Source organism: Mobula birostris, chromosome 18 (assembly GCF_030028105.1).
Source record: "Mobula birostris isolate sMobBir1 chromosome 18, sMobBir1.hap1, whole genome shotgun sequence".
Taxonomy (NCBI): Eukaryota; Metazoa; Chordata; class Chondrichthyes; order Myliobatiformes; family Myliobatidae; genus Mobula; species Mobula birostris.
In genome coordinates, this window is record NC_092387.1 from 22287587 (window position 1) to 22300619 (window position 13033).

At 41.2% G+C, this 13033-nt stretch overlaps 2 protein-coding genes across 2 annotated transcripts in view; both read right to left on the minus strand.

The window, feature by feature from the left end:
* The window catches only part of LOC140211811 (uncharacterized), a 49754-nt gene extending 41990 nt beyond the window's left edge, over nucleotides 1–7764 (minus strand). Inside the window, exons 1-4 of the mRNA XM_072281962.1 lie at nucleotides 7711–7764; nucleotides 7453–7589; nucleotides 5806–5930; nucleotides 833–894 (exon numbers count right to left, since the gene is read on the minus strand). Of these exons, the coding sequence (XP_072138063.1) occupies nucleotides 833–894; nucleotides 5806–5930; nucleotides 7453–7510 (245 nt within the window). The 5' untranslated portion in view covers nucleotides 7511–7589; nucleotides 7711–7764. The remainder of the gene's footprint in view (nucleotides 1–832; nucleotides 895–5805; nucleotides 5931–7452; nucleotides 7590–7710) is intronic.
* Nucleotides 7765–7831: 67 nt separating this feature from the next.
* On the minus strand, nucleotides 7832–12814 carry LOC140211812 (uncharacterized). Its single transcript, XM_072281963.1, has 4 exons — nucleotides 11989–12814; nucleotides 11339–11403; nucleotides 9301–9458; nucleotides 7832–7990 (listed from the first exon to the last, which is right to left on the minus strand). Exons 1-4 carry the CDS (start codon nucleotides 12745–12747, stop codon nucleotides 7833–7835), a joined length of 1140 nt encoding a protein of 379 aa, XP_072138064.1. The 5' UTR covers nucleotides 12748–12814; the 3' UTR covers nucleotide 7832.
* Nucleotides 12815–13033: the final 219 nt, after the last annotated feature.

Consider the following 13033-nt stretch of genomic DNA (forward strand, 5'->3'; position numbering starts at 1 on the left):
ATCTTTCTAATCACCACACTACAGACGGATGCAAAAGTTCTGGAGAGGGACAGAAGATTCAAGAGAATACGACACCGGATTGGAGACAGGAAAGGCTGGGTTATTGTTTCCCCTAGAGGAGGGGGAAAGGGCTCACCCAATGATGATAGGTACATAGAGGGCAGATGGAGAAAACTTCTACCACCCTCACTGACCATGGGTTTACAGGGTATATTCCCCAGAGGTTGAATGGAGTCTAGAATGAACTGTCTGAAGGAGATTGAGGGAGTTACTCAGCAATTAACAGCATGGAAAGTAATGGAATCACCAAAATATTCAAGGCAACACATCATTTAGAGGTACAGTGGGATGCATGGACATTGCACAGGACCTGTACTCACCAATTATGGAATCCTATGCAATTAACTACTTTTCCAGTATTGATTATACACTCCCACCCCTCAGTGACCTCAATGAGGGTAGCACAGTTCAGTGGCCACAATAGTTCCACACAATGGACACTGGAAGTGACACTAATGGCTGTCATTAATTGTATGTTAATTCAGACATCCACTGGGTTTAAATATGAACAAACTACATTAACACTTCCACTGTAACCCTCTACACTGAACCTCTAGAAAACTCCTGCTCCTTTGGCTAACTTGACACCCAAGTTCTATTATTCAAGACAAAGTACCATACAAATTCTCCTGAAACAAATTCCTTTCAATTAACTTACTGTCCAAGTTGTTAGCAAATTAATAGATCAGAGGACAATCAAATCCTTTTGGACCATCAAGATTCTAAACCCAAGACACTGATATAGCTTCATAGGTTTGGACCTTAAACTTACCCAAAATGCTTTATCACTGCTTGGACGAAATGGCTGTATTTTGGCTTTAGGATTGTCTGCAACTGACAAATGAGTTAAAACAATTTTTTTTTTAATGGATTCACTTTACAAATCATAGAATTTCAACTTGGTCAGAGGCCAGAACTTCTCCCAGTGCTGCCCAACCTGTGCCACCACAAGGGAACCAGATTGTGCACTTCAAACTACTGTATCCTCAACTTCTGATCTGTGAAGAAAACCAGCTTGCTATTTGACTGGTCCCCAAAATTTGTTGAGAACAGGCAAAGTTACTTTGAAGATGCCAATGAACATCTATGCATACTAAACAGTACCCTCCCAACTCAGTGCAATGCAAATTAGCAATGGCACCTTTAAAAAGGAGTACTGCCCAATTTGAGGGATTAATAAGGGGTCCATATTGACTAGAGCTATGAACCAAGTTTTCTTTCAAGAATTTGGTATGTTACCTTTTGAGCACCATTGAACTTGTTTGCAGGGAGGTAGAGAGCCAACTATTCATTATCCAATATCTAGATGCTTGCCACTTAATTTTGTCCTCTGCCAACGGGAGATTTCTACCCCCCCCCCTCCACCCCCAACCCAGTCATTGTGCAAGAAGTGGTTCATAGAGACATACCTACTGCCCCACATTCCAAAATACACATCTCCATTTTCACTTGGGGAGTTTGCACCTTCCCCCATGACAGGGGAGTGTCACACAGATGCCCCATTTCCTCATACATCTGAAAGATCTGCAAGTTGTTTGGGTAATAGGCCAATTTTTTTTCTTTATATATAAAAGAAAGTGGGGTCAATGCACAAGGAGAGCTTGGCAAAAGCACAATGGCCCAAAGGGCCCACTTCCATAAACTCAGTGCCAAGCTCCCACCCCCCCCCCAACCAAGAACAGTCTCCTAACACTAGCAAGCTTGTTCTGAGAGTAGCTATGCATAAAGGATTAGAGTAGAGGTGAAAGAACAATTGCTTAATACAGCCTTAACTGGAAGCTGCTGGGAATTAATGCTGCACACTTCATCTATGTTAAGGAATGATAATGCCTGGGCAAGTGCAACTTCCAAATTAACACCTCAAACACCAGATGAAACGTGACAGGGTTTTGCCATAAAATTCATTGTTAGCTAAAAGATAGGATGCACTTAAGTATGTGAACTTGTTCTAACAGAACAATAGCTTGATAGATATACCATCAATAGATTAAGGATCAAAACTACCATCTATTCTGGAGATGAAGGCATCTGCCTCAAGGAAAGAAGGTTGCCTTTGCAGGACTGAGTGCCTGGCCCTCTTTGTAGGTGGATAACACTGACTTCTTGGTTTCTGAGATTGCTTTTTTAAAAAAAAAGTACCTGTAATAAAGAGCATGTCTAACAGGTGAGCTGGGGCTTTTCCCTTTGGAGAAAAGGAACCTAAAGGTATACAAGAGGTACATTAGCTAGAGATATGGCATAAAGTTAATTGGAGGAAAGTATGGGGACACAGCAGTGGCAAGTTTTTTTTTTAAAAATACATAGAGCACTGTGTACTAAGCCCTGCTGGGGTGCTTAGAGGTAGATACATTATGGGCATTTAGGAAACTTAAACAGGCACATGGGTGATTAAAAAAAATGGAGGGCTGTGTAGGACTGAAGGGTTAGATTGATCTTGCAGTAGGTTAAAAGGATGGCACAACATCATAGGCCAGAAGGTTTTATGTTCCAAAGACCAAAGTCTAATACTTCTTGGTTTCTCACATTGTTGCTCCTGTTGAACCTTGATTGCCAACTGCTCAAAGCACCTCAGCATTCCCAGTGGTGGCTGTATATCCAATTAGGTCACTGATCAATGGTTCCAACTCCACACCCAACCACAGGGACCAGAAATAGTGCTTGCTGAGAGTTTCTGTACCATGAATACAAGCTTAAAGCATAGACTGAGTGGTATGACTATTTCCACAAGATCACAAGACATTGGAGCAGAATTAGGACATTCAGCCAATCAAGTCAGCTCTGCCATTTGATCATGCCTGATCCATTTCCCTCAATTCCATTCTCCTTCCTTCTCTAACCTTTCACATCCTGACTCAAGGATCCATCAATCTCCAACTTAACCATACTTAACCTGGCCTGTGGCAATAATTCCAGATTCACCATGCTCTGGCTAAAGAAATTCCTCAGCTCCATTCTAAATGGATATCTATTCTGAGGTTGTGCCATCTAGTCAGGGCCTCCCTCACAGCAAGAAACTTCTCCACATCCGTTCTATCTAGGCCATTCAACATTTGATGGTTTCAATTAGATTCTCCTTCATTCTTCTAAGTTATAGCAAGTACAGGTCCAAAGCCATTAAACATTCCTCATACAATCCTTTCAATTCCAGAATCATTTCCATGAATCCCATTTGAACCCTTTTCAATGCCAGCACATCCTTTCCAAGGGGCACTAAAAACTGCTCAAAATACTCTAAATGAGGCCTCACCAGTACCTTAAAGCCTCAACCCTACATCTCTGCTTTTATATTCTAGTCCTCTTGAAATGAATTGCAGGTTGAATAGGTGGGTGACAAAGGCAACTACAAGTCTTATAGAATCCTGGCTGAGGATTTCCATGTCCCTTTGAACCTGATTTTTGAATTTTCTCCATTTAGAAAATAGCCTGCACTTTTAGTCCTTCTTCCAAAGTGCATGGTCATGCACTTCCCAACACTGTATCCTATCTGCCACTTCTTTTGCTTATTCTCCTAATCTGTTCAAGTCCTTCTGCAGCCCTCCTGTTTCCTCAACACTACCTGCTCCACCTGTCTTCATATCATCCACAAACCTGGTCACAAAGCCATCAATTCTAGCATCCAACACATTGGCATACAAAGAGAAGCTGTTTCAGAGACCATTGTGGAACACTAGTTACTGGCAGCAAATCAGCAAAGGCTCTCTTCATTCCCACTTTTTGCCTCCTGCCCATCAACCACTGCTCTATCCACGTTACTAACTTTCCTGTAATACCATGGGCTCTCATCTTGCTAAGTAGCCTTAGTGTGGCACCTTAAGGGCCTTCTGAAAACCCAAGTACACAACATCCACTGATTTTCCTTTATCTATCCTGCTTGTTATTTCATGAAAGGCTAATGTAGTAGGTACAAAGTAAATAGAACTCCAGATACTGCAGGGCAAAAAAGTGAGTAGGTTTTAAGGCAAATATTTCAGCTGAATTCGGAGAGAAATCAAGAAAAATGGGTTACACACTATTTGAAAGTTGCAGCATATCAACAAACCCTAGGACAAATTGGGTGCTTGTTATACCACTTAGTTTTAAGGACAGTCGATACAGACATTTGGCCAAAAGGCTCAAAGTTGCCATTCAATTTGGCCAGTAACATTCAATGTTCAGTGGCCACTATGTGGCCTGTTAGTCTGCTTCTGGAATAGTAAAGACCCTTGCACTCCTAGAATCCAGGATTGAGATGAACAATCCATTATTATTCACCTCAGTAATCAAGAGTCAAATATACAAAGAGACAGCAAGCAATTAAAATGCATTGAAAGGCAGCACTTTCTGGAGAAATACGCTGTCAGATGGAGGAAATTAGTTTGCTCAAAAGAGCAAACAAATCTTTTAATGTAGTGCTTGCCCAATGAAAGTATTTTATTTCACACATGGAACCAAAGGAAAATAGAAACTTAGTCATTTTAATGACTGCCAAGTTAAACCCCCAATGCTGCTTACAGCGGATAAAGTTCAGACAGAACACAAGTGTAAACTAGTGTGTCCATAGGCGGTGTTAATTTGCTTGAGAGCAAAGTGGCGGCACAGTAACGCAGCAGTTAGCACAATTGCTTCACAGCACCACTGATCACCGATCTGGGTTGATTCCTGCTGACGAAGGGTCTCGGCCTGAAACGTCGACTGCACCTCTTCCTACAGATGCTGCCTGGCCTGCTGCGTTCACCAGCAACTTTGACGTGTGTTGCCTGATTCCTGCTGCTGGCTGGAAGGAACTTGCACATTCTCCATGACTGGATTTCCTCAGCCGCTCCAGTTTCCTCACCCATTCCAAGCAATACATGGATTAAGGGCAGCAAGTTGTGGGCATGCAATGCCAGTGTTGGAAATGTGGCAACACTTGCAGGTTGCCCCCCAAGCAAATCCTCACTGATTTGATGCAAACGACACATTTCACTATGTTTTGATGGGTGACAATAAAGCTAATCTTTCTAAAAGTGGTAACCAGCTTTCTATCTTCTTGGATAATGTGGTCACTCATCCAATCTCTTATAATCCACTTCCTTGGCCCCAGAATCAATGCACAGCTAGTGCAACTACCACCCAGAAGCCTTATGTAATCAGAGGTGATGGACAGCTCAGTTTATTGGCCCCAAATTCCAAAGGTAATTTTAACTCAGGTGCTGCAAAATTTCCAACCCACTTTAAACCCATGAAGTCTGTCACTAACATTAAGTCAGTTTACTGCAATTACCTCAAACTATAGGCAGAAATGTGCGAGGAAGAATCTAAAAACATTAAAACGAGAACGAAGTTGTTCCCCCCCCCCCCATTCCCCTTTAGATTGTAATTCTTGTAGAGATTCACTTAGTTATCAAGTGTGACATTAAGATTTTATATTTAACAGTAACAGAGCTCACCTTCCCAGCAGGCCTGCATTGTCCAATTACACCCATAACAATTAACCTTCTAGGCCAAGTCTTTAGAACAAGGGAGGAAACCCAAACAAATATAGGGAGAACATACAAACTCCTTAAAGACAGTGGCAGAAATTAAACCCAGATCACAGGCACTGTAATAGCATAAAGCTAACCACTACACTTCCAAATACAAAATAAGCTCCATCACTTGCACAACCATTTGCAACACATTTGTCAATAGTGTACTCCTTAAGAATGAAAAGCAAGAACAGAACCTCCCTAGAACGAGTGTCTGGGAGATGCTTTGGAGCCACCATTGCGTTTTTTTGTTACTTACAGCTTCAGTTACCGCTTTGCCAAGTGCGCAAAAATACGCAGACCGTGAATCTCTGAGGGTGGTGTTGTACTCTCGGTTTTCGATTTTAAATGAAATGGGAAGGGCCCCCAAGTTCATACTAGACCCTGGAATAAATGTAAAACAAGTCAAGGTGCATTTACCATTAAAATTGAAAACAGATTTCTCACTTAATGTGAGATGGCATTAAATCTTTGCAGGATTATTGCACTGGGTCAAATGTTCTTAAATATTACCTTAGTTTTCTACTGAATGCTACATTGTTAATTTGTAGCAGTTTGAAGAAAGTGATACAAAGGCTGGTCATGCAGTCAAATTGATTTGGTTAAACCTCCTAAGTTACTCAAAATACCAGACTGGTCCAAAAATGTTTTTAAAAACTGAAGTTATCATGCGATATATCAGACCAAGAAAAGCATACACAGCTTTAGAAAGTTCAATGCTATTATGCAGATCTGATTACTTTTGTATTGTAGACCACAAAGATCCAATTGCACCCTCTTCACTGACCTTGACTTCCACTTTCAGTGTGCTTATTGGAAGCTCAAAGCTTCAAACTGGTAAAGTTCTTGCAGCACAAACCACAAAACATTTGTCACAGTTAGCCCAAGGTTAGCATTTGTGAAGGCAGTAACAAGTTGACCATGTGAATGGTTGCGAGAATCCCAGACCTGGTCCAGTAAACAAGGTAGGGTTTCCTTCCCCAAATGTGCAAGTGCCATTCCAGTTTCACTAGCACCATAACTTTTAATATATATATTTTTTTTATTAAATTTCCCCAACTAAGATCTAGACTTGCCTTGGGAGCTGGTCCATGCTGTGATGCAGGTCCTGTAAATGAATCTCTTCAGCTGTACCCACACAAACAAAACTGCCATCAGAAGGGACTACTCCAAGGGATCATTTCAGATGGGGTGAAAAATGCAGACCTACAGGCATGTCACTATTACAAAGCACTGGTCAACAGTTGGCTAGTAACTAGCTTGAAGGTTCATCCCAGACACTTGCCAGTCATATCCAAACAGTCATCATGAATGCTCTTAACATGTTCAGCACTTTTGACATGTTCTCACATCTACCTTGGGTTTACAGCATCTTGTACCCCACTTCTGTTCTCCTGATTCTTTCAACTAGATTGCTAGATCTAATGGACATCCATTCCAAACAGGAAATTTCTTCATGGATAGATCTCTTGGCTGCCATCACCATCCTGCTTCCCAAAGGAGAATGGGACTTCTCAACTTTTTCCACAATGAATTATTTGAGCCATTTCCAATGTCTGCTTTCTGGTACACCCAGTCCCCCTTGCTGTAACTGCAGGAACACATCTCATTGAATGACTTAAGACAAGTAAGCATTTAAATTTGATTTAGTACATTATATTCTACACTTAGATGTTGCAACCAGGCAGTCACCTGGCTAAACACATGTAATTAGGCTTCCAAATGTTACCTCCCAAGTTATAGCAGGAAATCCAAATGTTTAAACAATTTAGACCTGGTGATAGCATTGATGAGACTCAAGGGATAAACTATATATTGTGCACCACACCAGAGATTCACACAGACTTCCAATAAGATTATTGAATAGATACAAGGGTAAGTTACAAACTTGCCGGGTGAAACTTACCATTTACCTTCAGTGATCTCAGATCCACCGATGAATTGACGAGATCACTAAGCAGCATCAACACCTCAACACTGTCAACATGCACTGGGGTAGACAGAAGTGCAGTCCCTTGAATATTCACATCACCTTGGACAGGTCTGCAAGCATACAATTGTTAAATACATTGGAGTATATGAATCAAGACCACCTGCACTGGTAGTTCAGCTTAGCATTAAGATCCAACTGTTTCAATATCTCGTGCACTTGGAAACTACTCACAAAACTGTTCCGATATTAAACTCTTGGACCACATACTCTTCTTCTAGGATTGTTACAACCTTGTGAAAACCAAGACAAATGTTAAGACTCCAGGAATTAATTAAAAATAGAGCAGCCTAAAGTTACCCAACATGATTGTGCAGAAGACATACCCATCTGCTCAAGAGTTGAAGCACACCAGGTAGAAACGTTTGCTCATTGGACCATGGGCCAAATCCTATGCTCAAGGCTGTAAATTCAATAAGCAACATCTCAGGATTGAGATTTGAGAGACTGTAGCCTGAAATACAAAAATCAAATCATTAACCTCATCATAGTGCAGTTGATCAGTTACATTTTGATCACTCAAGAACTAGACAGGTAGATGATTCCACATTTTGGTTTAAGAACAGCTTGTGTATTTCAATAATGCCAAGACTGCAGCAGCTTAATAAATGCAATTTCAGATTAGTATTACATTGCAAACATTTCTACTGGGCAAGTACCTCAAGATTTTGCTGCCTACTATTATTTACCAGGATATTGTCTTGGATATTTAGAAGGATCTGTAAACAATGATAACAATGCTGTCTCCCCATATCCAAACCCTTAAAATACTGCTCTTGCAAGGGACAGCTGAAAAATGCACTTCAATTGTAGCTAGAATGTTAAGAACAAAATAACCTACAGAAAAAAGTTCAATGAATTTTGGTCCTGCTGCTCTTGTATACATTGTTAGTGCTAGTTCACAGGCAATGCTTGTAGGAAAATCCCAGCTTTTGTCCATTCCATACTTCAAACAGTTCACTCATCTCATCTCAGTAGAGCTGAGATACAGAGCTCAATTTCAACTAAGTGGCAAAAAAAATCCAGTAAATAAAGTTTAAAAAAAACAGGGATGAGCTATTCCAAACAAACAGCTTAAATGGCATTAGACAAAATGCTGGAGGAACTCAGCAGGACAGGCAGCATTTATGGAAGGGAGTAAACAGCCCTCCTTCAAGACTGGAAAGGAAGAGAAGTCAGATTAAGATGGGGAGAGGGGAGGAAGTAATACAAGGGTGACAAGGGAGGTGAAGTAAAGAGCTGGGAAGTTGATTGGCAAAAGAGGTAAAGGACTGGATAAGGAGAAATCAGACAGAGGACAGAAGAGTATGGAAGAAAGGGAGGGGAGGAGAACTGGAAGTTTTAGGCAGGCAAGGCGACAAGGTGAGGGGGAAAAAAACCAGGAATGGAGAATGAGAGATTTCAGGCCATCTTAGTCTGACCCCTTCCCACTTCTGAAGAGTGGTCTCTGCCTGAAATGTTGACTGTTTACTCTACCTTAAATGCTGCCTGACCCAAGTTCCTCCAGCATTTTGTTCCATTGCTCTGGATTTCCAGCATCTGCAGATTTTCTTGTGTCTGTATGGCATTAGAGTAAACTTGCTCATCATTTGTAGCTTTAATTTGTATGCATTTTACTTTTCCCCCCAAACATTATGCATGATCACCTGTACTAGCTTGAACCAACTCTTCCATTCAAGTTAAGAGCACTGAATAATGAATTTACTGCCAAGAAATGTAGCGTTATAAACATGAAGCTAATCTTAAAAATATTTAAGGACTCACCACTGCAAGCAACAGAGTTGATATCAATTACCAGTTCAATTGGAATCAGATCTTTATGGTAGATGAAGGTAAGCATTGTCCGAACAATATCAGAACCTGTGGGCAAATTAGTCTCCTTCTGGAACATCACTGCACATTCAACTAGAACTGACCCATTCCTGTGTCAGAAAAACATTAAGAGCAGGAGTGAAAGTTATCACTTATCGTGAGGAAAACTGAGAACAAGAGGCTATGCTGCCATTATAGGAGGTGTGAGGATAACTAGAGTACTGATAAGTATTGGTCGCTTCATGATTTATCGAAGCCCTTCAACATTTAATGAACTAATAGCTGGGCTAGTCAGGCACTCAATAAGACTGCCTAGGTTTGTATCATCTGGTGTTGAGTCAGAGAATCAACCGAAGCACACAAGATTCCAAAAGTCTTGACTGGGAAAGAGGGTGCATCAAGGATCTAAAATTGAGGTCACTTAAATTAAAGATGTCACCCACTCAGAATGAGCAAATTTTCCAAGGGATATAAATCTAGCTCAAAGGTGAAACACTTAGGAGTATTTTCAGGAATCGAATATGATCTTGGAAAAAAAAATGGTGAAAGTACTAGGTTAAACAAAAACACCAAAGGCGAAGTCCAATTGGATCATCCATGACCTTCCATGACAGGCAAGAGGTTAACTTGTGCCTTTAACCAAAGCTTAGGGAGCCAGCTCTGCCATTTACAATTTGGTTTACTTATTACACATCCATACTGCATCCCTCAAAAATATTTCCAATGTGTTTACAGAAACTGCATCTATTGGCACAAACTTCATAAGACTCAGCTCTGATGTTCTCAGTTCCTAAACACTCCCATTGAGATTTCAATCCACTTAAGACTCCCTAGCCAGGAGGTCCACATTCAGCGCTTTGTTAACCATATTCATGTTGAGAATGTTATTTTGACACCCGGCTCTGGAATTAACCCTCACCAAAAAGAATTAGGCCTTCAAGCATACACAAGGATCATAATACCCTCCAGACTGACTTAAGTAATAAACAACCAGGTGTCATTTTGTTCTGGAAAAGGTTTACATTCCAGTGGTTGGGTCAAACCAGATCAGCATAATGAGAAAAGAAATTTAAGATCTTGGAATGTGCAATTTTGCAATTTCAAGTGGCTACTTGTTTAAAGTTGCTGGTTCAAATGTACCTTGATATTTTGCAACCTTCTCACCCCAGAGCTTAAGTGACTTATGGTGCAGCATTGACTTGTGTGCAGTTGTAACAAGAGACAAACCCAGTATGCTTTGGGTCAAGCAATTTAAAAAAAAGTGAGAAATCAATTATGCAAGCAGAAACTTGAACCAAAGTCTAACTGGGATACCGTCCCACTCTTGAATTGGGGAGGTTAACAAGTTTCTTTATAACAAAATTCTGGAGGAACTCAGGTCAGGGAGCACCTTATGGGGGGTGGCAGGGGAAGGGAGAGAAGTACTGTCAACATATTGGGTCGAGACCCTTTGGTTCCTGCAAAGGGCCTCAACCCGAAACTGCAACTGTACTCTTTTCCATAGATGCTGTCTGGCCTACTGGGTTCCTCCAGCATTGTGTGTGTTGCTTGAACAAGTTTCTTTGCATGGGTAATCAAAGGCAAACTGGGCAACCCCGGCCTTGCCTGAAGATATCCTCATTGTTCCATCCACCCTCTAATTGCTTCAGGCCATTAGATCTGAATCAACTTGCATTTCCAATATAGTAGCACATTAGTTAACACTTCACAGTACTAGCATTCTGGTTTAATTCCAGTCATTGTCTGCAAGGAATTTGTATGTTCTCCCCGTGACTGCATGCTCTGGTTTTCTCTCAGTCCAAAGACATACTGGTTGTTAGGTTAATTGATCATTGTAAATTGTCCTGTGATTCGGCTCTAAAGATAATCTAGCAGTTTTCCATTGACCAGGGCCATCTCATGTTAGTTTATTCACTCCATAGGTTTGCATAATGACTATTATACATACTATACCTGTACCTTCAATAAACTATGACAATTTTCTACTTGCCTAAAGCCAAGCACCTGGATTCCAAGGAAGTTGTCACCATAGCGAGCATGGAAAATGGCATTCAGCTGAAACAAGAGTTGTCAAAAAAAAACTACCATGAAAAGTGAAAAGAAACAATTCACATTTTGATTACTTGTATAACACGAAAGCAAAGCTGGCTTCACTGAAGTCAGGGTCAAATGCATCTTCACAGAAAGAAATATCTAGTTGTCGTCCATTGGGGTCACTGCTTCCCACCACACCACCCTCCCCCCCCCCCCCCCCCAAAGCCAAGGGGCTTAACAGCATCAATTTAGCCACTTCCATTTACAATGGAATTAGATTTAGAACCCCAGGTTTGGATGGAGGAGGACATTGTAAACATGAGCAATTATTCCATCTTCATCTTGGGCATTTTTTACAGGCAAATAGTTCCTGAGTGTGTAATTATCTGGTCCTAATGGAACTGAGCCCAAAGCCAGAGGTCCATAATAACAAGGCAGAGAAAAGGGGAACCTAAATTAATTAATATGGACATTGCTTAGATACACTAGTTTAGATTTAAATAATATGGTTATGATACAATGCTACTTCATGTTTTCATGATCATAGCTTACATATTGAGCTTTAAAAATCCAAAGAAACCCATTATAACAAAATCAGACACTTACAGTTCCTTTCACAAGAGTCTCCATCACCTTGTAGCCTTCCGAAGATGTATCAGTCAATGAATTTGTATAATTTCTATTCAGGATTTCAAATTGCAACCGAAGAGGTGTCTGGATTTCAGTAGTATTCTGCCCAGTCAGTGAAAACGATGATACATTTTCAGTCAACTCAAATGTCAAAGCACTGGTGCCCGAGTTTGCTCCAATAGTGGTTGCCCTGGTAACAGGTTGCAGTTCCGAAATGTTTGGTCCCTTGTAGATGCCGTTAGTTGGCGGACTTGTAAAAGGATCGTAGTAGCTGGTTTTCTTCAACGTGAATTGTTTACCAATAAGCCCCGGACCCCAGTGGGAAGATGACAAAGCTTCAGTAGGGTCAAGGCTGGTGGGCGATGAAGTAGCGGAGAAATACTCCCCAGAACTAGTTAACTCAGTAGAGCTAGCTTCCCTCAAAGTAGTTTGCTCTGCTTGTGGTAATGCCATGGATGTTTCTGCTTTGGAGTTACCAGCCAACCAACTAGTTACAAATGAAGCTGTGGAGTAGTCCAAATCTTCTGGTAGCCATTGAGTGGAATCACGAGAAGCAGCTGTAGAGTGTGCATCTGAAACATCTGGAGGTTTGCTTGTGGCTACAGACACCATCTCATTGGTAGTGAGAACAGATATGGAGTCTGCAGAAACACCTGGAATCAGGTTAGTGACAGAGGAAGCAGCTGTTGAGTATTCAGAAACATCTGGCAGCCACTCCATTGAAGGTGCAATCATGGAGTATGGAAAAATATCTGGAGTTTGACCAGTAGAGTATGGATCAGTCAAAGAATGACCACTATAAACAGAGGGAGCTGTTGAGTATGTGTCAGAAATATCTGGATCCTGCTCAGATACAGACAAGGCAGTTGCATGTTCAGAAATGTCAGATGACCGCTCCAAAACCAATGCACTTGTGGTGAATGCAGCAGCATCAGGAACCAGGGTGGAAACTGCTGGACTCTCAGCAACCAGTGAAACCGAGTATTCAGAATCAACTGCCGGCCACTGTACCAAAACTGAA

Coding starts and splice junctions, on each gene's coding strand:
- LOC140211812 (XM_072281963.1), bottom strand. CDS start 12,747: ATGATTGCACCTTCAATGGAGTGGCTGCCAGATGTTTCTGAATACTCA. Junction 11,404..11,988: donor AGACTCTTGTGAAAGGAACT/GTAAGTGTCTGA, acceptor CTCTTGTTTCAG/CTGAATGCCATTTTCCATGC. Junction 9,459..11,338: donor ATCCAGGTGCTTGGCTTTAG/GCAAGTAGAAAA, acceptor TTTCTGACACAG/GAATGGGTCAGTTCTAGTTG.